The sequence below is a fragment of the Canariomyces notabilis genome (genome assembly GCF_033297395.1).
Source record: "Canariomyces notabilis strain CBS 508.74 unplaced genomic scaffold N656scaffold_8, whole genome shotgun sequence".
In the NCBI taxonomy this organism is placed as follows: domain Eukaryota; kingdom Fungi; phylum Ascomycota; class Sordariomycetes; order Sordariales; family Chaetomiaceae; genus Canariomyces; species Canariomyces notabilis.
The window spans coordinates 235,272-260,293 of NW_027041830.1; the positions used below are offsets into that span (position 1 = coordinate 235,272).

The 25,022-nt window shown below is 54.6% G+C and overlaps 13 protein-coding genes across 13 annotated transcripts; 8 read left to right on the plus strand and 5 right to left on the minus strand.

Annotated features, from left to right (window-relative positions):
- Positions 1-224: 224 nt before the first annotated feature.
- On the minus strand, positions 225-624 carry N656DRAFT_778164 (uncharacterized protein). Its single transcript, XM_064814961.1, has one exon. The coding sequence runs from the start codon at positions 440-442 to the stop codon at positions 257-259; it is 186 nt and encodes a 61-aa protein (XP_064670970.1). The 5' UTR covers positions 443-624; the 3' UTR covers positions 225-256.
- Positions 625-1,114: 490 nt separating this feature from the next.
- On the plus strand, positions 1,115-2,765 carry N656DRAFT_778165 (uncharacterized protein). Its single transcript, XM_064814962.1, has one exon. It carries the CDS (start codon positions 1,475-1,477, stop codon positions 2,582-2,584), a length of 1,110 nt encoding a protein of 369 aa, XP_064670971.1. The 5' UTR covers positions 1,115-1,474; the 3' UTR covers positions 2,585-2,765.
- Positions 2,766-3,299: 534 nt separating this feature from the next.
- N656DRAFT_616219 (ARF/SAR superfamily) lies at positions 3,300-4,724 on the plus strand. Its single transcript, XM_064810323.1, has 3 exons — positions 3,300-3,811; positions 3,887-4,033; positions 4,107-4,724. Exons 1-3 carry the CDS (start codon positions 3,556-3,558, stop codon positions 4,268-4,270), a joined length of 567 nt encoding a protein of 188 aa, XP_064670972.1. The 5' UTR covers positions 3,300-3,555; the 3' UTR covers positions 4,271-4,724.
- Positions 4,725-5,178: 454 nt separating this feature from the next.
- Positions 5,179-7,145, minus strand: N656DRAFT_788918 (kinase-like protein; the record flags this gene model as incomplete). The annotated part of the gene is made up of 2 exons (XM_064816734.1): positions 5,179-6,467; positions 7,046-7,145. 2 exons carry the CDS (start codon positions 7,143-7,145, stop codon positions 5,179-5,181), a joined length of 1,389 nt encoding a protein of 462 aa, XP_064670973.1.
- Positions 7,146-7,749: 604 nt separating this feature from the next.
- N656DRAFT_788919 (actin-like protein) lies at positions 7,750-9,062 on the minus strand (the record flags this gene model as incomplete). The annotated part of the gene is made up of 3 exons (XM_064816735.1): positions 7,750-8,480; positions 8,555-8,974; positions 9,044-9,062. 3 exons carry the CDS (start codon positions 9,060-9,062, stop codon positions 7,750-7,752), a joined length of 1,170 nt encoding a protein of 389 aa, XP_064670974.1.
- Positions 9,037-10,502, plus strand: N656DRAFT_616184 (uncharacterized protein). The gene is made up of 3 exons (XM_064810321.1): positions 9,037-9,315; positions 9,376-9,561; positions 9,788-10,502. The coding sequence occupies exons 1-3, from the start codon at positions 9,271-9,273 to the stop codon at positions 10,457-10,459; spliced, it is 903 nt and encodes a 300-aa protein (XP_064670975.1). The 5' UTR covers positions 9,037-9,270; the 3' UTR covers positions 10,460-10,502.
- A 43-nt stretch (positions 10,503-10,545) lies between these two features.
- On the minus strand, positions 10,546-13,508 carry N656DRAFT_707873 (uncharacterized protein; the record flags this gene model as incomplete). Its single annotated transcript, XM_064811463.1, has 3 exons — positions 10,546-11,982; positions 12,509-12,827; positions 12,901-13,508. The coding sequence occupies 3 exons, from the start codon at positions 13,506-13,508 to the stop codon at positions 10,546-10,548; spliced, it is 2,364 nt and encodes a 787-aa protein (XP_064670976.1).
- Positions 13,509-14,231: 723 nt separating this feature from the next.
- Positions 14,232-15,818, plus strand: N656DRAFT_751452 (uncharacterized protein; the record flags this gene model as incomplete). Its single annotated transcript, XM_064813015.1, has 2 exons — positions 14,232-15,375; positions 15,436-15,818. The coding sequence occupies exons 1-2, from the start codon at positions 14,295-14,297 to the stop codon at positions 15,816-15,818; spliced, it is 1,464 nt and encodes a 487-aa protein (XP_064670977.1). The 5' UTR covers positions 14,232-14,294.
- An 897-nt stretch (positions 15,819-16,715) lies between these two features.
- On the plus strand, positions 16,716-18,021 carry N656DRAFT_616446 (uncharacterized protein). Its single transcript, XM_064810324.1, has one exon. The coding sequence runs from the start codon at positions 17,015-17,017 to the stop codon at positions 17,807-17,809; it is 795 nt and encodes a 264-aa protein (XP_064670978.1). The 5' UTR covers positions 16,716-17,014; the 3' UTR covers positions 17,810-18,021.
- N656DRAFT_616478 (uncharacterized protein) lies at positions 17,843-18,669 on the minus strand. The gene is made up of 3 exons (XM_064810325.1): positions 18,536-18,669; positions 18,316-18,466; positions 17,843-18,129 (listed from the first exon to the last, which is right to left on the minus strand). Exons 2-3 carry the CDS (start codon positions 18,354-18,356, stop codon positions 17,877-17,879), a joined length of 294 nt encoding a protein of 97 aa, XP_064670979.1. The 5' UTR covers positions 18,357-18,466; positions 18,536-18,669; the 3' UTR covers positions 17,843-17,876.
- A 366-nt stretch (positions 18,670-19,035) lies between these two features.
- On the plus strand, positions 19,036-20,213 carry N656DRAFT_797284 (lytic polysaccharide monooxygenase; the record flags this gene model as incomplete). The annotated part of the gene is made up of 5 exons (XM_064817613.1): positions 19,036-19,099; positions 19,162-19,219; positions 19,309-19,711; positions 19,801-19,993; positions 20,110-20,213. 5 exons carry the CDS (start codon positions 19,036-19,038, stop codon positions 20,211-20,213), a joined length of 822 nt encoding a protein of 273 aa, XP_064670980.1.
- A 750-nt stretch (positions 20,214-20,963) lies between these two features.
- N656DRAFT_616491 (uncharacterized protein) lies at positions 20,964-21,892 on the plus strand. The gene has a single exon (XM_064810326.1). The coding sequence runs from the start codon at positions 21,130-21,132 to the stop codon at positions 21,655-21,657; it is 528 nt and encodes a 175-aa protein (XP_064670981.1). The 5' UTR covers positions 20,964-21,129; the 3' UTR covers positions 21,658-21,892.
- A 321-nt stretch (positions 21,893-22,213) lies between these two features.
- On the plus strand, positions 22,214-23,802 carry N656DRAFT_707418 (cyclophilin-like protein; the record flags this gene model as incomplete). Its single annotated transcript, XM_064811434.1, has 2 exons — positions 22,214-22,293; positions 22,368-23,802. The coding sequence occupies 2 exons, from the start codon at positions 22,214-22,216 to the stop codon at positions 23,800-23,802; spliced, it is 1,515 nt and encodes a 504-aa protein (XP_064670982.1).
- Between the last annotated feature and the right edge of the window lie 1,220 nt (positions 23,803-25,022).

Consider the following 25,022-nt stretch of genomic DNA (forward strand, 5'->3'; position numbering starts at 1 on the left):
AAAAAGTGTCCCCCCTGATCGGTCTTGCAACCCTGCGCGTCATCTAAAACCTCTGGTTAGTACTGTGATTCGAACCGAGAGACTTCAGAGAATAAGACATAAAACCTACCAATTCAAGCATGCCCGAAGGCGGTTTTGGGAAACCTTAATCCTCTATTTTAGGGACGGAACCTACCTTGACGCTTTGGAGTTCAAGTTCCTGACGGAGTTGTGAGTAGGGATGGATTTTCAATAAAAATAGATTTTTCACCGTAAATTACAACGAACCGTAAATAACCACTTTGACGAACGTTGATCCGTGCGTTCTGCCGCCTTTGACCGCCCCCATATTGGGTATAGTGCTATCAATCTTTGGCTTCGAATTCGACCTTCCTGCCCTGAGAGTTTGCCAGCCGAATGAGCGTTCTCTGGCATCAACTTCGTGGTTGGGGTGGGGGAACATTCTGGATCAAGCTGCATTTGTATACATGAACCCGAGAACCCTGAAGAAGCTGGATGCACCCAAAATTCTATGGCACACGATGCTGAGGACCCTCAAGTGGAGGAAGAGTTGTATGCCAATATGGCGGAGGATGATCGTCTTGTATACGGAGTATGGGAGAGAAGAAGATGCCAATTCGTTGTGGTGGGTGGGCATGACTTGAGAAAAAATGGGAGGTGGTTTGGGCTATATATAACCCTAACCTTTCTGTCTTGGCAGTCTTGGCGGTTGTAAGAATCCCTTTTTTACCGGTTTTTACGGTAAATAACTGGTAAATTACTGTTGTATGTAAAAATCTTCCAACACTAGTTGTGAGGAGACTTTGGCACTGTGGCAGTTGCTTGGTGGCCCGAGCTCTGGGTAGTACCTCTGAAGGGTGGTTGAGCCTTTGAGGGTGCCAACCTAAAAGAGCGGGTCAAGGGAAGGCGCACCCAGGACAGCAAAACGCGGCTTTGCCTGTAACAACAACCTAGATCTTAGATCCAGAACCTTGAGAGAGGAACTCCCTGTTCCAGATACAATCTCGCTGAGGTTGATTACCCCAACTGCATTTTGCATCAATATCGAGCTTTCTACACGCGACGACTGTCCCTCTCCTGCAACGCGGCAGCTTTGGAGCGTGCAATACAGGCCACGGTACCTACACTGCTGTATTTTATTAGACGTCCGTGTCCAACCAGAAGGTGTCCTGCTTGAACCACTAGAGAACAACCTCACCCCTAGGCAAAGGCTCCCACTATCCATCATGTACGGTACAAGACCACCAGCCTGCTAACTCGGTGACAGTAGATACCCGAATTCCACAGGGCAGTATCGACCATCCCCCTGATCAACGCTCAGACGGCCTGGAGTGGAAACGGACGCCAGGCCTTGGAAGCTGTGGACTGCAACGCCAATTGGCAAAAACAGCCGCCACATATGGATTGAGGTTGTTATATATTCCCAACTCCCCGACTGGAGGACCGCACTGCGAAGCGGTGCCCTACCCCCAACATGTCTTCACGCAATCGAAATTCCAGGGGCCCCAACCGTAACAGTGGCAGCACCCAGGGGGAGGAGGCCCATTTGTGGGGTCAAATCAAAGACGACATACGAACTATGATTGATGGTATCAACAGCAGCAACGACTCGCTCCGAGCCATTTTAGCCCAGGATAGCCTCATCGCCAAGAACAAGGACAAGATTGATTTAGCCGCAGAGGAACAGAAACTCGACAACATGCTACGGGGCGGCGTTAAGGGAGCCGACCTATCCAAACAGCAGATTGACGCTCTTATCGAGCATGTGACGGTCTTGAGGGCTCTGGTGAAGTCTAGGGAAGAATCAGAGGCACAAGCAGCCGGTCCATCAGGCCTCGCCGGCCGCGAGCGGCCGAGCGGTTTGTTAGCGAGCTCAGCCAGGGCATCGTCGGTCCGCGGAGCTAGCGCGCGCGAGAAGGAGCGGGAGAAGGACCGGCAGCGAGATCGTGACCGCGATCCTGGATCCGTGTACGAATTCGACGGCGGTGGAGACTCACCCGTGCCGTCTCCTGTAGGACGCAAGTTGGCGGGCAGTGCTGGTGCAGGGAGCGACCGCTCAGTGAACCGTGATAGTGTCCCCCCACGCAGCGGAGATCGTGACACACCGGGGAAAGCCGACAGCGTGCCCCCCGAACTGGGCGGGGCCGGGTCCGCCACAGCAGCGCAGCGGGCCAAAGTCACATTCTTCAAGGGCCAGGACGTGGTCTTCAAACCCAAGCCGACATCTAATACGGAGGGCACAGAGTGGATGCTTGGCCGTGTTCAGCAAGTGCTGGGCGAAGGCAAGTCGCGGCGCTACATGGTACAGGATGCCGACCCGGACTTGCCACCTGATCAGCGTATCGAGTATCGCACCAGCGCCAGCAGCATGATTCCCATTCCGGCGGCGGGCGTCGAACTGCCAGAACTTGAACGAGGCAAAACAGTCCTCGCCCTCTATCCGGATAGCACCATGTTCTATAAAGCAGAGGTAATGGGGAGTGATGCTGCTACAGGAAAGGTCAGTTTGCGGTTTGAGGGTGAAGAAAACAGTGTGACTTTGCAGCTTGTGGACCGACGATACGTCGTCGAGTATCGGAATTGAAGTGACGCAGTCTTTGGTATGAAAGCTATGAAAGCACAGCGGTTCTGGTTCGCGATGAAACAACAGCTTTAAGAGGTACAAGTACAATACCTAGCTAGCTATACATCGCAAACAGCGGCGACTTCAAGATTGATATCGCATGCGATGGTCTACACTGTACAGAATCACACGTGCAGTTGAGCTCCCCCCGTCCCCCCATCTCCAAGCCAAGCTGTCTCCACAATTCCCTCCACATCTCGGCTGCCAGCCCGATGGAGCGCACGAGCCTCGTATTCCAGCGATGCCATTGGCTCAGGAATTCAGGGGTAATAAATTTTGGCTCCAGCCTCTCCCAGGCGGCTGCTTCCCTGCCAGGAACAGAGACGCGGGTCCGCGTGGGACAAAAACCGCGACGCAACTTTATCACAACTCCGACCGCTGAGACATTGGATTGTGCATCACTTGTGCATCCGAGTTGACAGCCTTTGTCTCTCTTACAAACTTCGTTTGCTGCCGCGTCTAACCCAATCATCTGACCGCCAAGCCTAGTCGCTCGCCCACTCACGCCCAGGCCATCATTTACACTTCGACAGACGAGAGAGACTCACCGAAGAGGCCAGATCCCTGATCTCCCCGGGACCGACTCATTTCCGCGAACAAAAAGTTCCCTGCTGCGGGTGCGCTGGCCCGTTTGCCTATCTGCTCCGACACCATTAATCCGCCCTGTTACCTGATCTCGCGCCCCGCTTCCTTCATCGAACGTGTGTCGAGCACAGCGCTGCAACTTCGAGCCTATCGTCAGCCAGTTGGCCAGCATCCTCCTTTCGCACAGAGCCGGTTCTCCCTGGAGCGTCATCTGTATCTCGCAATCCTCGGAATCTGAGCGCATCGCACCCTCCTCAGACAACCTGACTCGGGGAACGATTTCCTAATACTCAATCTTGACAACAGCCAGTCTTCGGGAACCGTGTGATAAGCGAACGTCATCAAAAATGGGCGCAGCGTTGTCCATTTCGAGCCTTTTCGGCAAGCTCTTCGGCTCCAAGGAAGTGCGCATCCTGATGCTGGGGCTCGACGCCGCCGGCAAGACGACCATCCTGTACAAGCTCAAGCTGAACCAGACCATGACGACCATCCCGACCGTCGGTTTCAACGTCGAGACTTTCACCTACAAGAATATCAAGTTCAACATGTGGGACGTTGGCGGACAGGACAAGATCAGGCCGTTATGGAGGCATTACTACAGCGGTGAGTTTGCTGGACTAGCCAGCCAGGCTTTAGTCAAGGAAAACCGCGCGGCGGGCTGACAAAACATGGGTGAAGGCACACAGGGTCTCGTCTTTGTTGTTGACTCGTCAGATCACGCCCGGATCGACGAGGCAAGGACAGAGCTGCATCGCATTCTCAACGACCTCGAAATGTCCGACTGTCTGCTTCTTGTATTCGCGAACAAGCAGGACGTTACCGGTGGTATGTGTGCTTCGTTCTCCCCCGTTATTTTGTCCGGCCTGTTGCTGTTGCTGACGTTACGGTGGAAAAACAGCCATGGACCCTCAGAGAATCACCGACAAGCTGGAACTCCACAAGCTCAAGGACAGGCCATGGTTCGTGCAGCCCGCCATTGCCATTGAGGGCGAAGGCTTGACCGAGGGCTTCGGCTGGCTGTCGGATAACATCAAAAAAATGCCCAAATACGGTGGTAAATGAGAAGGACGTCCATATTACGACGACAATCTGAGGTAAAACGGACACGGGAAAAGAACAGCATGTCAGCAGTCTTTGTCCGTTCTTGGTATTCGACCCCAGATACGGCCTGAGGCACCGGAATGACAAGCCTCACCAACTCCTCCGCGTTGCGCAGATACACAAAGCAGCTGGAACCAGAGGGGCGAAGGGGACAGCTCCTGGTAATGGGAATGGATGGTGAGACGACCCAAATGCACATCACTCAACGTCTCTGCCACCTGGCTGGCATCCTAGAGTTGGGGAGTTCAACGGGGGGGTATATCTTATCATAATTCTGTCGTTTGTGGATTTTCTCTTTTACGTTGCTGTCATCTGCGGGTTCTGTGCCCGCTTCAGCGCTCTCTCTCTTGTTAACGCCTACCTGTCACGACTCCTTCCCTATCTCTTATTTTAATATTCGGGACCTGCTTGCCGTGTCCTGCGTCTTGTTCTGTTCGCCATAGCCGGGAGAAAGCGCAAATCATACCCAGACGGAAGGGAAAGAAAGCGGGGTTGGGCGGCGATCGTGTGTGGGAAGAATTCAGGTAGCTCAGGAATAATGAGATCCGATGTAATTCCACTCAAGCTCCGCTGGTGCTAGCAGACACTTTCGAATTCAACATGAATAAGGTATCATGATGCATAACTGCCTGGCATGAGAGCCTCTCACTCTAAGGCTCTCTTCTTTGCCTTCATGCTGTCAACTAGTCGCCATACTCCCGCCCCAGAACTCCCGAAAAATGCATAGCCCATGTATGTACACACAACGCCGCAAATGTATTGGGAACGCGCCTTCCCAGGAGAGTAGCCGTATGCTGACCACCTCGTCAAGCCGGTTGTTCTTCCAAGCCTCATCTCAAGACTCGAGCAGGATCCGAGACCTCTATGAGTTAGCCCTCCTTGACCCTCTTCCCCGGCCTGACCAACGAGTCATCAGGCAATCCACTCCGCTTCGTCCCCGGCAGGGAACCTGTCCTGATGTCATTGTCATCCTGGCTCACCCTGCGGTGGGGGTACTCCATCTTGAGCCCTTCAAAGCAGTTCGTAGTAACAGGATCGCCCGAGCTGAAGAAGGGGTGCTGCAGCGCCGCCGCCGCGGTTAGCCGTTTCTCCGGGTCGTACTCAAGCAGCCCCGCGAGAAGTTTGTACCCCTCGCTGCCGAGACTCGCCAGGGGTGACTGGCTGTTCCCCGTGCCGTGCTGGTTGATGGTGGTGTAGTACCATTTCTCGAGCTGGCTCCCGCCGGTACTGGAAGAAGATTGCCGCTGGGCTTGGTAGTGGTGGCCGTGGCCGTGGCCGTGCTGGTGGTGACCATAGTTCATGGGCGGTTGGAGCGTCCCCAGCTGGGAGTACTCGTGCATGCTCGTCAGGAGCGGCCAGCGCTCCTTGGTGGGCAGGCCCATGATGTCGACAATCTTTTGCATCTGGTTCCGCTGGAAGGGGACTGTCTTCTTGCTGTCCATCTTAGCCTCCTCCCCCTTGAAGATCGGCCGGAGAGAGAGCAGCTCGGCAAAAATGCACCCCACGGCCCACATGTCGATTGCGGGCGTGTAGTGCCGGCTCCCGAGCAGTAGTTCGGGCGCACGGTACCATATCGTGACGACAACCTTATCGCCACTGAAGAGGCTCTGTAGTGGCTTGTACGACAGACGGGCCAGCCCGAGGTCGCCGATCTTGACCTCACCGGCCGAGGTGACCATGATATTGGCCGGTTTGAGATCGCGGTGCAGCACCCAGTTGGTGTGCAAGTACTGGCAGCCGTTCAGCAACTGGAACATAATGCTTTTAATGGTGGTTGGCGGGATGGGATGGCGGGGTTGCTGTGTGTGATGGTGGATGATCTGGAGCAGGTCGTGCTCGGCATACTCAAAGACCATGAAGATGCACTTGTCCTCCAGGATGATCTCGATCAGGCGGATCACGTTGGCGTGGTTGAGCTCGGAGCACAGCGCCATCTCCCGGACGGCCGACTGCGAGATGCCCGTATACGTGACCTGCTCGCCCTCCTTGTCGGGCTTGAACTTCTTGATGGCGAACTCGCCCACCTGGCCATGACGACCGAGCGCCTTGTAGACCCGGCCATAGGTGCCACTACTGATGAAGCCGATGACCTTGTACTTGTCTGTCACTCGGACCTTGCTCTGGTAGCTCATGGGCCCGATACCACGATCCGCCGGATCTGTGGAGATGCGTTAGTGGCTAATCCTCCAAGAGACTGACTGACTGACAAAGCCGCGGCGGGAAGCTGACTTCAGCCCTCAGGCGTTTGGCGGGATTCATGGCGGAACTTGAGCCCGAGTGAGGGAATAGAGGACTCGGAAAGGGAACTTGAACAGCAGAGCTATAGCGGTGTAATAGCAGGCCTGGTGCACCGGATCCGAGGTCCCCGGAAAGCTCGACACTGTTGTTGTATAGCTTGGCAGCTTGGCCTCCAGCGGCCGGGGGCTGGATCTGGAAGGAAGACGGTGGAGCCGGCCGATTCTCCATGACGGGCCCCAAGGAACAACTGTTACTACCAATGCTGCATGCTGTGGTGCACAAAGAACAGGCAGAGCAAGGGCACAGCGTCGTCGGGTCACTCAGAGATCCGGGTAACCAGAGAAACCTCAAGCGCAGAAGACCCTGGTGCCTTCTCGGGTAGCCACATGCCCGTTTATTATTGAGCTAAGGTATTGGCTGTGGGGCGGCAGAGGAAAAGGACGAAAAGAAACAATTGGGAATCGGACATCAGATAACTTATAATAAGAATTACAGTACCTTCAAAGGCAGCCTGTACACTCCTCTTTAGTGCCTGACTCCTCACGGCGGAGACTGAGCCCGGGCCGGTTGCGCTTGATGGCGGGTTCGTGAGGCTCATTAGCAGTCCTGGTGGCAGGGAACAGCCCGGAGGCCAACAGAGCCTTGGCGGAGGTTGTGTCTGGATTGGGGAGGAGTAGGATTTGCGTTTGCGAGTCAGCGAGGGCGCTGCGATCCGCCGCGGTTGCACAGGCACCGACGAATCCGCTCCAATGTGCAAATGATCAGCTGTGGATCGGATGATGCGGACATCGGATCCCGTAGCGAGTAGCGAGATGGTCAGCCCTGCCGTGCCATCGTTTGCCTACCAAAAAGAAACAAGGTTGGTCATAATCAATGGACAGCTGATGATGTGTTCACGCAACTTGAATGATGAGAGGTCTGCGTGTGAGAGGTGGGGCGAAGGCAACGAGTTGAATCGGGGATTTCTTGGCGCTGGGTTTTGCCGCATGCGATCATTTTGGTGCTGTGCTGTTCGGCTTTCACTTTTAGGGACCTATGGCATGAGCTGCCATATGACATCCTGAGGCCTGCCCGACGCCTAGAACCGGTGAAAGTCCGTCTATGCTGTTCTAACGTGCGGTGCATATGCCCAGGAGTTGGATTATCCCTGTTCATCTTAGAAAATGAGCACCGCTTGCTAACATGATAACCCCCTAACCAGCCTATCTCGGACCCAGCTTCTCCAGAACCCGGGGGCCTTGCTCTTCCCACTCCTGCTTCGAAATCCACATGTTCTCATTATCTGCCATGATGTTGGCAAGCACAGCGCCGCCGAGGAAGACCATGTGCCTTCTCCGCGGCGGATCTTCTATCCTAACCTTGAACTTGCTCAGGCGCTCAGGGTTCCCTCCCAGTACCCTTGTCAGCCACAGTTGCTTGAGTTCTTTTTCCAGACGTGAGGGTAAACCCGGGTACATGCTGCTGCCGCCTGACAGCACAATGGCCTTGAAGAGCGAGGCTCGGACGTCGACATCGGCCGACTGGATCGTGTTGAAAAGGAATTCAGCGATACCCGGTTGGTCGCAGTCTACCAAATGCGGCTGGAATAAGCACTCGGGGGCTTCGAACCGTTCAGACCCAACGCGAATGACCCGGCCGTCCGGCAGTGTATAGCTCTCCACCAGTACTGTCGTATCCTCACTTAACCGCTTGTCCAGTTCGAGGTCGTAAGAAACGTAGCATAGCTTCTCCTTGATCTGGCGAACCGTCTCGAAATCGGCGGTGCGGTTAAGGGCGTAACCCCTGCGGAGCAGCAGAGCAATAAGGTTGCGCGTGACATCGCGACCCGCGACATCGAGCCGGCGGGTAAGGTGGTTCAAGACGACGGACTCGTACACGGGAACGATATGCGTCACACCATCGCCAGAGTCGACCACTACACCGGAGCTCAGGCCTGCGCAAAAATTAGCGTCCAGTCCCTGCGCATACGCGCAATGGTTGCGCCTGGCGCGGCTCGGGAATTCGCACCTTGAGCATACAGCGCGAGGACGGCTTGAATGGCGACGTAGACACCGCCAAACCCGTAGCGCTCAAACATGACCTCGCACATTTGCTCTCGGTTCTTTAGGGGATTCAGCGGTGGCTCGGTCAGGAGGATCTTGCGGCCGCGTGGATCGATCTTCATCTTTTCATAAAAAGTGTAGTCCCAAAGATGTTGCATGTCATCCCACTTCTTGACTATGCCGTTCTCCATGGGGTAGCTGATTTGGAGCATGGTACGGGCCGCTGCGGCTTCGTCTCCGCACATGATGTCCTTGATCACCATGTCGCTGCCACCTTTCTCTTCGGTACGGAGGATAGGACGGCCGACGATGGACGGATATTGGAATTCGGGAAAGTTTTGGGCTGCGTAGCCGACTTTGAGGAAGCCGGTGCCGCCATCGAGGACTAAGACCCGGAGAGTGGAAGTTAGCTCTGATGCTCCGTTCTGCTCTGGACCTGGCTATTGCGCCTTACCGATGGGAGGGGTGGTCATCCTGAAATTATGAGACGTGTCCGGACGGCGAGGAGAGCACGAAGTGTTGGTTTGCTATGCGCAATGGCTTGCAGGATCTCAACACCAAGCTGTCGCCGGGAAGTGGTGGATGTACGTGGATGGTGGGGTCAGGCTCCCGCTTCCCCTGGAGCAGGAGCCAAGCGTCTCTGTGGCTGGTGCAGCAGCAGGGGCCTGAGAGCTCCACGTGATGCCCCGCATCGAACACAGGGACCCACCGGAGAAGAACTTCCATGTAAGTCGCCGGCCGTCTACAAGTAGTGACCTTACTAAAAAGTAGGCATCTGGGAATCAGGGAAGAGGGGGTTATAAAATATCCAACATTCTCTTCCCTTTGAGAGTATTTCTTGTCCAGTCGAGTGAGACAATGGCGACCAATTTCGTCAGAAGAACCACCAGGATCCTGGTGTTGAACCCAAACTCGTCTGCGTCAATGACCCACGGCTTGGAAGAAGCCATACATTCCATGAACATTTCCCAAGTATGTTCCCGAAGCAGTTGTTGGTCTCCTGCGAAGGTCCACACTATAATCACAGAAATCCCAGCTGCAACAAACTGCATCAGCATTTCTGGTACCTTATGATCCATGAGCTCTCCAACGGAAAGCCAGACGGAAGGCGATGCTCGCCACCTCAGAATTCCTTGGCTGCTTTGAAAAACGAGTGCATGTCTTGTGGTTCGCACCTTACTGATGTTCACCGACTTAGTCCACCGAAATCTACACTTATACAGCGCCGCCAGAGAGCCCAGGAAGCATCAACGACGGCAATGACCTTCTAGCAAGTACCGATGTCGTATACAAAAACTTGACCAGCACTGGAATCCTCAAGCAGTACGACGCGGTCCTTGTGGCCTGCTTTAGTGTTCACCCACTCGTCAGCAAACTGGCGGATTTCGACGGCACATTCAGCAAACTCGCTGTAACAGGCATCTTCGAAGCCAGCATCTTGACGTGCCTATCGCTGTTGAGGCCACACGGGAAATGGGGAATTGTGACCACCGGCAAGTTCTGGGAGGACCATTTGGCCAAGGGAGTGAATAACTTCCTGGGAAGCGATTCCCAGTCAGAGAACGCCAAATTTGCCGGGGTCGAAAGCACTGGTCTCAACGCGGGAGATTTCCATGGGGGAGTCGACCCGGCCATCGTCCGGAAGAAGTTGATCGAGGCCACTAGGAGGCTTCTAGCTCGGGGTAATGTGGAGTGCGTCGTAATGGGTTGCGCTGGCATGGCTGGACTGGAGGAGATCATCCGATCCGTTGCCCTCCAAGAGTATGGGCGAGAGCGAGGCAACCAACTGTTGATTGTCGACGGCATCAGGGCAGGGATTCGATTGTTGGAGCAAATGGTTCAAAACAGGCGTACGTTCCAGGGGTCCTGATAGGGTTTGAAAGAGGAGAGCATCAAAACGAAGAATAGCAGGCATAGTAATAGCGTTTTGGGGAAACAGGAAAGAAAGCAGATCTTTCAGTCAGTGCGTCTTGTCCGACCCCAAACCTCGTCGGCATCTTTCTTGCCCCGAGTTTCAGGGACATTCCGAAGAACGAAAATAGCCCATAATAAGGCAAATCCTGCAAAGATAAAGTACACCCAACCAGCGCCACCGAGGGCCTTGTTCATGGCCTCGTTAACAATCGGGAACAAGTACGCAACAAGGAACGTGGCAATATAGCTAGCCCCCAATGCCCAAGACTGCGTTGGGCCAACCGCTTCGGGGCCGACAAGTTCTGATGCCATGATGAATGGAACAGGGCCGAGCCCAAGGGCAAAGAAGGCGACAAACAGCAGGACGGCAACTGCAGACAGGATCTTCAAGCCAAACATGATTGAAAGCGCCAGCGCGAGGGAACTTGAGCCTTGGCCAGTAATGGATACGAGGAGACACGTCTTGCGGCCTAACCGATCCGGTAGCGGCGAAGCCGCCATTGTTGTGCCGAGATTGATGATCGAGATGATGATGGTCAGAAGGGCTGAGCTGGTGGGCAGGAGGTCCTTGAGCAAGGACACGGAGTACATAATGATCGAGTTGATACCGCAGAGCTGCTGGGCAAACATTATGCCCACCACAGCAATAATGGCTGGCCGGTAAAGCGGGTCTCGAATAACCTGCACAAAACCCATATGTGCCTTTGGAGAGCGAGACGCCGTGGGAGACTGTAGTAATGATCTCGCGCTCTCCCCCGAGACCTCGTCGTTATTCAGTAGCCTTTCTTCCTCGCCAGACGGTTTGATGTGGCCGCTCCCCCAAGCCTCGACCTCGTCATCAATCTTGACGTGTTTTCCCCGGATTCGCTGCAGCTCCCGGCGGGCGCGCGCAACGTCCCCTTTCGCGTTTGCCGTCCAGGTCGGACTTTCTGGGACAAGCAACAGGCCGAGAGCCTGCGAAGCCGCAATTATCATTCCCGAGCCAAAAATCCAACGCCAAGCGCCGTCATGGCTCAGGAAGTAGCCCAAGGTCTGCGTGAAGAGGATACCGACGTTGATGCTAATCTGCGTGAAGGCGCCAAACAAGCCGCGCTTCGTTGGCGGAGCCACCTCACTGATGTACAGCGGGACAATGACCGTGCTGGCACCTGCGCCAAGGCCGGTGAGGAAGCGGGCCACGATCATAACCGGGACGGATGACGCGAAGGTTTCGATAGACGACCCGACGAGGTAGAATACGGCAGTGGCCTGCATCGCGAGCCGGCGGCCACGACTCGATGTAAAGGGACCTGCAGCGAGGGCGCCAATAAGACCGCCAACAGTGAATATGGCGGATACGGCCGCGAAGGACGCTCGGCTCATGGGTATGCAGTCGGATGGCTCCTCTGCGCTCCCAAACCCCACCCACAACAGCATGTCCAGTGAGGAGATTGACTGCTTCCGGCAGGTAATGACATCTTCGGGAGCGTTCAGTTCGGCCTGGGAAAAGAGCGGATGTCAGCTGGATTGGCTACCAGGAGGGGGGTTAGAACACCATCTTCCTCACCAAATGGTAGCCGAATTGGAGCGGGCCGAGGGTGGCCACCGACACGAGCAGCAAGAGGTAAGGCGTAACATCGTGTAGAGCTGTAACCATGGCGATCAGTGATTGATTGTTTTTTCCTACCGCTACCTTAGTTATTGCTAGCTGACACAATGCAGGATGCCGATGGACAATTTCAGGTTGCCAGTACGGTGAACAACACGAGCAACCAGCAGCTGCAGGCTGAAGCCGAAGGTGGACGTCGGGGCGCTCGTTGGTCTCAGCCGCGGAAGGGGACACTGGGTTTGTGCTATTTTAATGCATACTTCGTCTAACAGCAAGACCGGTTTCTCGTCTAATTGCATACATAGTTACATACGCTAAGTGGATGACTTTAGTGATTTGAGTCAGGCACTTCCTCGCAGCGCACGCCAGTCATCAGAAAGTGTCGTTCTTGTAGCCCCCTGCAAGCGCTTTCCCAACAGCGACTTCGAGCGAGTCCAGATTCTCCGATTTCATTCCCAGGACCTCATTGTCGTTCTGGGCATACAATGTCCCGCCCTCGGCCCAGATCCGACGCAAGGTGACCAGCGTCGCCCATGGCTTTCCCTCTTCCCACGCCTTGGCCTCAAACGCTCTGATTTCATCCAGCGGCGTCTTAGTGACTTCCCATTTGGACTGAGTCTGCCTCTCATACTCGGCCAAGACATCGTTGGGTGTTACGACGAAGCTCTGCACCTTGAGCGCCCTGCCAAACGATGCCTCGGGAGATCGCAGGACCGCGACAACGAATTTACCCACACTAGATAGAAGGTTGCGTCAGCTGAGAACTTACTCCTTGAAAAGAGGACCGAGGTAACGAGTGTTGGACTTACTCTGGCATCGTGCAGAAGCCGACCTTGCCGTTGCCATCCTCGATCACGTATGCCTGCTTCTTCTCGGGAACGAATCCGCCCACCTTCTCCACCCCAGGGAGAGCGTCCACCCACATGTCGAAATAAGGCCCCGTTACGACATACGTGACCTTGACCCGCTTGATGTTCTCTCGGATGTACTTGCGCACCTGCAGTTTGAGCTGGTGCGGGCGCTCGTGCGGGCTCTTGTCGGTGTTGTGTTCGATGTCGGTGCCAAACTCGGATGGCAGGAACCACTGAACAGAGCCCGACGCCTCGGCCAGCCGCAGCAGGTTGATCTGGTGTTGCAAACCACCTCGGCCCACTGCCGAGATCACGGTGTCGACACCATTGTAGGCAGCAGTGACATCAGCCTCGGATGTGAGGTCGCCCACGAACACTGAGAGGCCTTCGGATTTCCATTTTTCGAGCTGCTGAGACTTCTCTTTGGCGCTGTTGGGCGACGTGAAGAGGACAATCTGTTGGAACGAGGGTTTGGCGCGCAACAGGGCGGTTGTGATGTATCGGCCGATGGTACCCGTACCTCCGAATACCAAAATTTTGGATGGCACAAAGGACGCCGACGCCATGGTTGGGACTGAACTTGGAGGATTTCTTGCTGCTTCTTGGTGAGCTCTTAGGGAGATCTTTATGGCGTTGAAGGTAAGGGAAGGTAGCTGATATCTGGTACCCCAAGTAAGGCAGGAACGAGTTAATGATGTAGAAAGAGCGCGCCCTTCGTGAGAGAGCTCCGCAGCCCGGTTGTGTATCCATCTTGCCCCTCATTTAGGCCGATCGACCCCGCCTGTCCGACGTTACTAAGGTAGCCTAGTATCCCGATCGCCGGCTGCTCCGAGCCGGTTGCATGGGGTGGTATGATTCCATTGCGCTCTCCTGTGATGCCATCGCCGCTTGTATGTAGGTTCGGAGAGTCCCCTGGTCCCCAATGGCTGTAGGCACGGGCCTGTGCGTAGCCCAAATCCAGGGAGGTGCGAATGCTGGGTTTGCCCCAGATCAAGCAGAATACCCAAGTTGTTTGCAGTACTTTAGAGCTCATTCATGACAGCTTAGAAGTCTGATATACGGATAGCCATCGGCCAAACCCTCGCCTTACCTCATGAAGGTGATTGTATTGTACAGTGCCTAACGTTGGTAACTTCCCTGGACTTGTTAGTCTTTCTCGGTCTTTCTGATGGTTCCCGAACTTCTGATAAGATAACGACAGGAAGTGGGGCGCCGTCGCCCCAATTCGCGGGTCTCATTGGTCCCAAATTCATTATTTCGAGCTCCCCTTGACACTTTTTTTGTTGCACCCAGAGTGGAAATTTGCTTTGGACTCCTAACCGTTACAGAACTTCTCAGCATTGGTGCCCATCATGTCTGCACCAACCGGCGATGGCTCACAGCCAGAAGTGACAGCAAGCAGTAGAAAATCAGAGGGCAAGCAAAAAAGAGCGAAATCCGAGCACAAAAAGAAGCGTGCCCGGGAAGAGGACCATGCGGCAGCCGTTGAAGAGACGCCCAGAAAATTGAAGAAGACCAAGAACGAAAGCGGTCACGAAGATGATCAGGCCCCGCAAACAAGTCAGTCACTGATTCTTATGGAGGAATCACCAAAGAAGAAGAAGAAGCGGCATAATACGAATCCCGACACAAGCAGCCAAGATCAAGTCGCAGTAGACCCAGGGCAATCTTCGGCCGATGGAATGGAGCTTGATTCAACTAGGGAGGTTGCAGAAGAGAACACAGGCCATGAGTCGCATAAGAGAAAGAAGGAGAAGAAGGAAAAGAAGTCGAAGAAGCACCAGGTTCCAGAGCACGAACCTAGCATAGCGCAAGAAGATCCCGTTCAGGCCGATACCGCAACCGCCACCATTCCACCGGACGAGGGAGTGAAGGAGAGGAAGAAACGAAAGAGCAAGGATAAACCAAAGGCGGACTCGAGGACAGACGCGGCGGTATTATCACAAGAGTCTCAGCCTGGCCGAGAAGTAATCCCCGAATTCCATACCGACCCCGATTTCCCCTTCTTTATGCAGAGCATATCGCTCTATGTCCCGTTCTTCCCTGTTGGGTTCGATAAACCCTTAACAAATGTTGCAGCCCAGCACCTGGATCCTTTACTCAATCATTACTCTCCTCTGCTACGTGGTGTTCTCCTCGGCTACTCAAACCTCAACCTCTCGGACAGGCCAGCCAAGGCCAGCATCCGCCACCCGCCAACCGACCAGACTCCCGCCCTGCTGCATTCGATTGACGAGTACGCAGTGGGGTTTGGTTGGCTAACGTTTGATGCGCACTTGTTCGTCCCCGCCCGAGGGAAATGGATGGAAGGGATTCTGCAGCTTCAGAGCGAGGGACATATTGGCGTGGTCTGCTGGAACAAGTTCAATGCCAGCATCGAGGCAAAGCGGCTACCCAAGGGATGGAGATGGGTCGAGCTGGATCCTAAGCAAAGTATATCATCGATTCCCGATGGAGCGGAGAATGAATCATCGCAAAATCACGAAGAAGTAGACGACCTCGATGGCGAGGAGCTTCAGGTCGTGGAACAAATTCACACCACGGGCTACTGGGTTAACGAACGGGGGCGGAAGGTGAGCGGCAAGCTCCGGTTCCGTATCAAGAACTTTGATGTCGGCCTCGCCGGCGACTATGGCTACCTTAGCATTGAAGGGACGTTCCTGAACGACGATGAGGAGCGGGCGCTAGCAGCCCAGGAACGCGAGCTGGAGCGGGCTCGTCGTGCCAAACAGAACCCTAACGGTCTCCTCCGGCCCCTCTCGAGGCGCGTGCCCGAGTTCAGCATGACGAAGTTTGGGAGGGAAGACGAGGAAGAAGACGGCGGACAGCGGACTGTCCTGTACAAGGGTAGCCGGCCCGTTACGCCCGATGACTAGATGTGGCCTGGCGTAACAGGCCAATATTCCCCCAAGTCTTCAGCCTCTTCCACTCGAAGCTCGACACGAAGTCCTGGGTGGTGTTGCTGGGAGCATGAGTTGGGAGGTTATGACGAGCTTCGCCATCGTCCCGCCAGGTCAGACCGTTAATGAATTTCGACCTTGTCATATTTTTTGGAAGGGCAATCTCATTGCTGAATAAGCGGGAGTTGCCATTGGAGTTAGGTCAAAAATATTTCTATCCCTTCACCAAAACCGGCGTTGGAGCGACGATGGTAGTTTAGATATCAGAACATCGGCATCTCACCTGCCAGGGCTTCCTCCGTTCATACGGGCCGCTGTCCTCCACATCTTTGCCATAGAGCAAGCATGCACTTACTTGGCGACTTAACGGTTGCCTCCTGGGTCGTTAGCACGGCCGGTCCCATGGCCAGCGCTGAGGCTGTACCTTTCGGGACTGAACCTTTTGAGTCGCGTTCAAGTTTGCCAAACATTCGCCACCAGTGTGTACGGTGGTGGCATTTAGATCTGCTTCATTGGTACAGAAAGGCTTGGAAATCTGTTTGGAATGCCGGCAATCATACAGTGGGTGGTTGAAGTGTGTAGGCCTCCTGGACGGCCGGCCCTCAGCCGAGGCCACGCTTTGTCGCGCCTTCGATGAGGTTGTAGCAGCCTCGTGTACCGTTAACCGTTCGTTGATGATATACCGGCCCTGACGTGGTTTCCCTCTAGCAACGCAATATTCATTTTGGTGGCTGCCGGTCTTCTTGTCTTTCCGGGCTACGCCGCAACCAGCACCTTGCCATCCGGGCCCACACGGCGTGGAGTGGGTCTATCGGCCTGGCCCGGCCCCGAAACGGACCGCATCTCAGCCCCTGGCCCGCCACCTAGCGGCCTTCTTCCCCAAACAGCAGCGGGGGCGCTTACCTTGCACGACCAGAGAGCAACACGGCCAGTAATACAAGGTAACGTGAGATAAGTGGATATATATGCTGTCTCCCCAAGCGCAACCGTGTGCTTGGTCTCCCTTTCCCAGCCCTCAGCAGCCAGTTTCTCGGCTTCGCTAGACAATAGGCACGCGGTACCCGGCATCTATCCAGGATCCTCTATTCTCTACCATCTCAGTCGCCAGCCCAAGACACAGTCAACAAGCCCATAGTCTCAGTGGTAGCGATTATCAAGGACCAGACCAGACAATGGAGAAGATGATTCGCTCAATCCTCGCATGCATCATTGCGGGCCGGGAGGAACCTCAAGGGTACACGCAACTCATCTTCGACGAAAAGCTAGCCCAGTATGCCGATTACCAACTCCCGGCTTCCCCGGAGCTCATCTGCCACGAAAAGATGGCCCCGTATACGGACGAACCTGAAGAATCGTACACGCAGCCGGAGCCAATGACCTACGATGTCGCTTCAGTGCCGTCCTTAGCAACGGAAGACGCACGCACGGTCGAAGAAGTCGCCAGGGAGATCACCCGACTGCTGTGGCAGGCCGAGTGGAACGACAGTGCACTACAGACTCACATCTCGAACGAGCTCCGCGGGCGTTGCTGGACCCGCAAGATGGCCGAGGAGTGTCTTGACAACGTCATCGAGTACGTCGAGCAAGGCAGGGCCCACATGGGCGATGCCATGTGCGAGACTCTCGACAGGGTCGTGGACATTGCCGACGAGGAATTTGCTTTCCCCCGCGGGCATCCGCCGTCTCTCGACGGGTTCATTTCTATCGTCTCTGCCGGAGTGCTTGCGGATATGCTGGGGGCGTGGGTGCTGGAGCTGCTGGGGTTTGGGGAGGTCCGGGGAAAGACGGCGCCAAGTGCCGACGCGGGTTGGGTCTCGATGCTCACGTCAGACAAGATCACGTTGTCAGAGACACCAAAGAACAACAGTTACGCGGCTTACTGGATGACGGAGTACGCAGCGTATATCCCGCCAGATTCGGTCGTCAAGTACTGGAGCAGATTGGATATGGTTAAGTCGGAGGACTGAGGGTACCGCCTACCAAGTCATGCTCCCAGGCACAGGCAATTCCCGCCCAAGTTCCACTCCAAGCGGGTTACTTTACCGGTTGATGAGACCGGGTCAAGGTACCTTGCCTTAATGGTATGTACGGTGAACCTTGGTTCTTACGGCATCGGCGACGCCTCAACAATTCAAGTTCAAAGCGGCGACTATGGCGAGAACTGTGGCTATAGGTGGCTTTGAATGGAGCGGTAACGGTTATGAGAATAATGAGGGTGGCGGTTGTGATGGGACAAACGACAGAGAGACCGAGGGACGGACTGAGGAAGAGTGTGTAACCTTGATATCTAGGTATTTGCCAAAACGCAAGGGAATTAGACGTTGAACTCTCAATAATGTCTTGTACGAGTCAATTCATGCATCTTCGCTGCCGTGGACAGTGGGTTTGTGTATGTTCTGTCCTGGATGGCATCTCCTTGTCGTCAATGCAACCAGATGGACCTCAGGGGGAGGTTCACCTACCTTAGACCTACCTAGGGACTCTGATAGTATCGGACTCAGTCTCTCTTTGCATGTCGTGCCCATAGGGAATGCCTGGAAATCACCCGCTGAGACAGTGGCAGCTCAGATGCAGAGCCCACATGCCGCGCCCAGCGGATGCAGCCTGAGAGGACACATGCTACCCTGCAAGAAGCATCATTAGTCTAGCGTATGAAAGAGTCGATCGGTTTGGCCAAGAAACGGGATGTTCACTTAGATTGCTGACTGCAGATGAGTAAATCGGCAGACGAATAGATCGGAGGCAGAGGTAGCTGCAGAACCATACCGCTAAATCGGACGCGGGGTTGTGAGATGTCGAAAAATGTCACCGGATCTGGACCGGAAGCATTGAAGCAATGAGAGCAGGAGTATAGAGTCGGCCGCCACTGCCCGCCAGGTTAATGGCGGGAATTTGGACCCTAAGTCAGCAGTTTCCCTGTGTCTAAAGGGACAAATGCAGTTGAGCTTGCCTACATACTTACTTATATTGACTACTATACTGTACTGTAATGGCGGGCATACTGTTACATCGAGTATGCCCACATGCAGTGACAGTTGTGAGGTAGTCGAGACGTGGTTATGAGAGCCTCCGTCACCTGCTACTTATACTCAGTTCGAACCCCGACAACTTGAAAGTCGAAGGGTTAGTAGTACGACCGATAGACACAAGAATAAGTCGCAGCAGATACCCCCGGGATATACGAGCCTCCACCATGAAGGCATTGCTAGTGGCGGTTCTCGGCGCAATGATCCTGACACCAGGCGCACTGGGACATCGTACGTTGCCTGGTACACTGGATAGAGCTGGGGTGTAACTAACATGACCCTTTTTGTTCAAGAGGTTCACGGAATTCTCCTCGTCAATGGCACTGCATCTCCGGAATGGAAATACATTCGGTATTGTCAACCTGAAGCCTACCTTACCTAGCCAACCACTTCAAGTCCACCACCTTGCATTCAACTGACTAATCAAATACAAAACTCAGCGAAGTTTCTGTCCTTGATGGCGTCTCGCTGGATAAGCTTGAAACGTGGGACGGTTGGAACTACTTCAAGACAATCCCACAGGAGGACATCGACAACCCAAACATTACTTGCGGCAGGAATGCGTTCGATTCGGCCAACAAAACCGAGACGGCCACGGTGCTGGCTGGTTCTGAGGTCGGATTCCGCGTTTCGCGTGATTACTCGAGGACATGGAGAGAGGGCGCCGAGTTCGTCCACCCAGGTCCTGTCCAGATTTACCTCTCGCGGTCTCCCAACGACGACTTGGAGGACTACCGAGGTGATGGCGACTGGTTCAAGATTGCCTACGGGGGCCCTGTCTCCAACACCGGATGGCTGCTGTATTGGAGGACTTATGGCACGACCGGGGGCGGGCTACATGAAGTAGGTCTCCTCCGGCGCACCCGACCTTAGACTGTTTGGAAGGCCATACAAAAGAAGCAGGTCCCATTCCATGCTAACAGGTGACCTAGTTCAACTTTACCGTCCCCGCGACCACACCGCCAGGCAGGTACCTGATGCGCATCGAGCAATTCATGCCTACCTCAACCACAAATTACTCGCAGTGGTTTGTCAACTGCGCCCATGTCAACATTGTCGGCCCCGGTGGCGGTGTACCGACCGGATTTGCCAAGTTCCCTGGTACATACCATCGGAATGACCCAGGTGAGGCACAAACCCCAAATGGTCTCAGATATTGTACTAGCACAGTACTATATCGTGAAACCGCAGTTGGGAGCTATTCGACGCTGGAGCTGACACGCTTGTCTTTGCTGTAACAGGCATCTTCATCCCAAGAAACCAGGAAGTCTTCTCCGGTCTGCCAGCAGAGGAGATGCGATTGCTTGAGTACAAGCCCCCTGGACCGGAGGTATGGACTGGTTAGGCTAAAGCGGATCCGACAGCTCTTGCTGCTGGTTATCAGCTCCCGCCTTCAAGTTTTGGAAGGAGACACTGGACCGCGACTTGTCAGGTAGCGGTGGCTGACCCAAGGTGGGAGGTACCCAGGAGTCTCGATCTTCAGACTAAGCTGGGTCTGAAAAAAATCGTGCTTTGAGAGTCAGAAGAAATGTGCACTACCGAGTGGCACGTCGTCTTCATGATGTTGACAGAGGTTGTTACTGGCTTGCCTTCAGGTTACAGCTGACGGAGTAAGGTGCTGCCCAGTGTTGCCCCTTTTTTATCGATAGTCTGCCCCTGCCTTCTCTTTTAGGCATGGCGTGGTAATGATGTAGCTGCATCTAACCAAATCCGTTGAATTTGACCCACATCTCCTGATTGCATGTTCCCGTTCGCCCCTCTCCACCGCCCCCACAACGCTGTGTTTGAAGCCCAGAGGCCTGAGTCGCCGTCACACAGTGACGACATCTTGACGATCCGGGAGAGCTCAGGCTCAAAGAGCCGCAACTCCGATCGAGGCCGACCCAATAAGCACACAACGTGAAGTATCCGGCACGGCTCGTTGCTCATCTGATATATTTTGGTGCTTATCCGTACCTTCCAGCTTGTTTGCCGCTATCTCTTCGCAGTGCAGTCACATTCCCGATTTCAGCCACGAGCAAACAGCCCAACTTTGAACCAAACAGCAGAGATCCCCAACAACTGTCCCAACAGCATTGTTCTAGCGTAGAAGCGCAATCCAAACACCGGGCAGCCACGTCACATTCGTTTCAGACTCGCGTGGTTTGCAGCAATCATCAGTCCGACCGTCCGCTTCCAATGATCTGGTCGTTAGCATTCTCGAATGCAAGCCTACAAACATTAGCTGGCAGTGACCACTGCCACCGTCTTCGACCAGGAACATGAGCCGTATAGGAAAATCTACCAGGGAGGGTGATCTCCTTGAGCCGCCAAAGGCTCTGCTCCTCCCGTATTCTCACCGCCATAGCCGCGATTTTGCTCTGCAAAAGTATCTTCTCCTGCACGACCAACACGAGTTCCTTAGACAGCATCTTGACGAGCTTCGACCGAACCCGGCCTACCGTAGTTCGATGTGTACTCCCAGTTCGCCCAATCCTGTCGACAATTCAGGGGATATGTCCCACCTACCCGGGCAGTCCGGCCGACGTCCCTCTGGCTTTTCGCTTCCGACGAAAAAGCCATCCTACCCCTTTCCGTACATGAGCGAAGCTACACCCGACGAGGTGGCGGTGGAGGAAGCCAGACTTTGCGACGTCAACGAGGGCATGAAGCGCGCCCTGACGGAGCTGCTGAACTGCGAGACGGTCCGTGGAGATCAAGCCTTCCGCACCTGGGTTCAGCACCGACTCATGGATACGGAACGGGAGTTGCGGAGCGGTAGGAGGCGGCGTAGCGCGCCTGGACCTTGACCAGTTGGCCTCGCGTTGGACTTCCATCTATCGCAGCCTGGAGGGGTTTTACCAGCACAGGCCTATGTCAAGCACCTTGATGGGCCGCCTTTGTCTTCTCTCTGCAACTGCAATACATCCATGTATGTATGCTACTTTAAATACTTTAATTTTGTTCAGCTCTTGGAATGGCTTCATCTTTAGCATGGAGTTTGGGGGAATTGAGCTCAAGCTCAGGGTGGACGTCACTTGGAGTCAAAAGTTGCTTTCCAGTTCAGCTGGCCGACTCTTCTATCTCACAAGAAACCCAAGCTTATTTCGCCCATTGTCTTCTTTCGTGAATCCCTTAACTAAATAAATCCTGCCCGCACGGGCACGGCCTCACATCTTAGGTTTTTAACACTTAGGTGACGTGAGCCAATACCCTAACCCTGCTCTAGCTATTGCGTGGTGTGCGGGGCACATTCCTTCTCCAACTTTCAACCTTAACGTTACCGGTACCTTGCGGACTCAACACGCAGCGACATTATCTCTGCTGGCTGCGAGTCGCAAGCTGCCTCGCTTTCTCTCGTTCGAGATGTCAGTACTCCTCGAAACCAGCGCGGGCGACATAGTGATCGACCTACTGGTCGATTACGCGCCCAAAATGTGCGAGAAGTGAGTGGCGCTGTTATCTGCACATTGAAGCCTCGCGCCGTCCCGAGAATATTGCTAACGCAGTGCATCTCTAGCTTTCTCAAACTCTGCAAGGTCAAATACTACAACTTCTCGCCGATCCATTCGATACAAAAGTCCTTCTCTTTCCAAACCGGCGATCCTCTCGGACCCCTGGCCGCACAATCCGATGGCGGCACCTCGATCTGGGGACTTCTCTCCGGCGACAAGGCCGACAAAACCTTCCCCGCCCTCTTTCACCCGAAGCTGAAGCACCTTGAGCGAGGCACTGTCAGCATGGCCACCGCCCCACATCCGTCAGATCCAGACGTTCGCGTTGCCGGCTCGCAGTTTATCGTCACTCTCGGGGACAATACCGACTATCTAGACGGCAAGGCCGCCATCTTTGGCAAGGTGGTGGAGGGTTTCGACGTGTTGGAAAAGATCAACGATGCCATCGTGGACGAGCGCGGGCACCCTCTCGTCGACATACGCATCAAGCATACCGTTGTGCTCGACGACCCCTACCCAGACCCAGCAGGCCTGCGGGAACCCAGCAGCTCACCGCCTCCAACCAAGGCGCAGCTTGCGACTGTTCGAATTGGAGAGGATGAGGAGCTACTAGACGAGGAAGCTAATGAGGCTGCCGCCGCGGAAGCAGAGCGGAGACGAAAAGAGCGCGAAGCCGCGGCGCAAGCCCTGACGCTGGAAATGATGGGTGACTTGCCGTTTGCCGAGGTCAAACCACCGGAAAACGTTCTCTTCGTCTGCAAGCTGAATCCTGTCACGACCGATGAAGACCTAGAGCTCATCTTCAGTCGCTTCGGCAAGATACTGAGCTGCGAGGTGATTCGAGACCACAAAACAGGGGACAGTTTACAATACGCCTTTATCGAGTTTGAAGATCAAAAGAGCTGCGAGGAAGCCTATTCCAAGATGGATGGAGTCCTCATCGACGACAGGCGCATTCATGTCGACTTTAGTCAGAGCGTCAGCAGGCTGAGTGACGTGTGGCGCAGCGAGACCAACAATAAGCGGAAGAAAGCTGCTTCCAGAGGGAAAGGTGGCTGGGGCGGAGTGAAAGAGCTGGAGAAGTGGCGACAATATCGGAACGAGGACGTTGAACCTGACGACGATGAGCGTTATGAAATGGTTCATGGTATGGAGGATTTGCATGGCCGACACAGGAACAATAGGGATTCCAGGGGACAAGGCCCGAGGGATCGGGATCCGGATACCGCAACCCGACGAGATGGTCGTTCTCCAGACCGGCGTCGGGACCGGTACCGATCTGGACGTGACGGAAGGAGTCGCGACGATGAACGTCGCAGTCGGAGTCCCAGGAACTACCGGCACCAGGATGGCTATCACGGGCGTTCAGGGGACTTTGGTAAAAGCCGAGACGGTCGAGAGAGGACTGGCAGAGATTCACGGTATCACGATCGTGGTTTCGGAAGGGGTACGGACAGAGAAAGGGATCGAGACCGGAGCAGACGTTCTAGAAGCAGGTGAACAACCCCTGAACGCCCTGAATTGGAGACCCAAACAGAGATCCGGTGACCTAGCCGTCTAAGTAGACGAAGCTTCGCTACACATCCAGTCACCACGAAGCAGATATACTTTGGTATGTATGTGCTGTCGACAACGTGGCCTACCTGTTCCTTGGCTTTTCTTGGTGAGTCTTCCCTCAATATCCTGTGCGCCAGCTCTCTCTGACTGCCTGCTATATCAAGCATCTTCTCTTGACCGCGGAGCCGCGGTTTATGATGCACGTTGTTTGTTGGGCTACAGGGGTATAGCTCCAATCATCCACAACGCCGACGCTGCCGGTGTCACCATATAGTGGCTGGTACTCACCTACGGAGACTCAACTTGCCAGCTGGATGGACAAGGTCGAGACAGCCGCAGCCAATAAGTGTCTGCCTGATGCAGGATGCTGCCCGAGCACTGCTCCCGAGATGCTTCGAAATGTGCAAGGTCCCTGAGCTTATCGAAAGGGCGCACTAAACACAACAACCAGCTCGCTTCTCTACTCCTGCTACGGTGTCGTTGACCTGGGCGAGCATATTGACGCGCATCGTCCCTGTTCAAGTCAAACCAGGAGTGGCAAAAGGTACCCTGCTTTCTACACCTGGTCACCAGCTACGGGCCGCATTTTGTCCATCACCGACCCACCGATGCTCTTAGCAGGCAATCGAAGACAATGTGTCCCTCAAGACTTGGTTGGCTAAGGAGTATGCCGACGGTGCTCCTCCGCCCCCAATCTTCCACGGTTCCACCACTTCATCCCAACCGGCGTTCACAGCTTTCAGGTTGCCATTTCGGTTGCCCAACAAGCAGGAGGGATGCCCGCTGACATCAGCCGACGTGACATAGTTGTGACATCGTTGTGTCTCCAATCGCCGCCTCCCATCTTCTGGATCTAGCCTTCACCGTATCCGACTGCGCAGTGTTTCCACTAGGGTTACTGGGTTAGGAGCGCCAAAACCAACAAGGTGCCGGTGTTATTGGCTGCGTCCTCGCACAGCTCCAGCGAAAAGTTTAAGCTATGGCATTACTTTTGGACTCCCAAATGCTCTCTGTCTACGTTGCCACACCGCTAACGGCAGCGAGTCGGTACACTAGCACCTTGCTCTGCTTGTCAGATCTCTCCGATTCGAGTCAAGTCTAAACGCGGCAAAGTCCAGGTGGCCAGGACCCTGATCGACACGAGACACCGGTATGACCAGTTA

Coding starts and splice junctions, on each gene's coding strand:
- N656DRAFT_778164 (XM_064814961.1), bottom strand. CDS start 442: ATGTTCCCCCACCCCAACCACGAAGTTGATGCCAGAGAACGCTCATTC.
- N656DRAFT_778165 (XM_064814962.1), top strand. CDS start 1,475: ATGTCTTCACGCAATCGAAATTCCAGGGGCCCCAACCGTAACAGTGGC.
- N656DRAFT_616219 (XM_064810323.1), top strand. CDS start 3,556: ATGGGCGCAGCGTTGTCCATTTCGAGCCTTTTCGGCAAGCTCTTCGGC. Junction 3,812..3,886: donor ATGGAGGCATTACTACAGCG/GTGAGTTTGCTG, acceptor ACATGGGTGAAG/GCACACAGGGTCTCGTCTTT. Junction 4,034..4,106: donor CAAGCAGGACGTTACCGGTG/GTATGTGTGCTT, acceptor GTGGAAAAACAG/CCATGGACCCTCAGAGAATC.
- N656DRAFT_616184 (XM_064810321.1), top strand. CDS start 9,271: ATGCCCCGCATCGAACACAGGGACCCACCGGAGAAGAACTTCCAT. Junction 9,316..9,375: donor CACCGGAGAAGAACTTCCAT/GTAAGTCGCCGG, acceptor TCTGGGAATCAG/GGAAGAGGGGGTTATAAAAT. Junction 9,562..9,787: donor ATTCCATGAACATTTCCCAA/GTATGTTCCCGA, acceptor TCACCGACTTAG/TCCACCGAAATCTACACTTA.
- N656DRAFT_616446 (XM_064810324.1), top strand. CDS start 17,015: ATGGAGAAGATGATTCGCTCAATCCTCGCATGCATCATTGCGGGCCGG.
- N656DRAFT_616478 (XM_064810325.1), bottom strand. CDS start 18,356: ATGCAAAGAGAGACTGAGTCCGATACTATCAGAGTCCCTAG. Junction 18,130..18,315: donor GATACTATCAGAGTCCCTAG/GTAGGTCTAAGG, acceptor GCAAATACCTAG/ATATCAAGGTTACACACTCT.
- N656DRAFT_616491 (XM_064810326.1), top strand. CDS start 21,130: ATGAGCCGTATAGGAAAATCTACCAGGGAGGGTGATCTCCTTGAGCCG.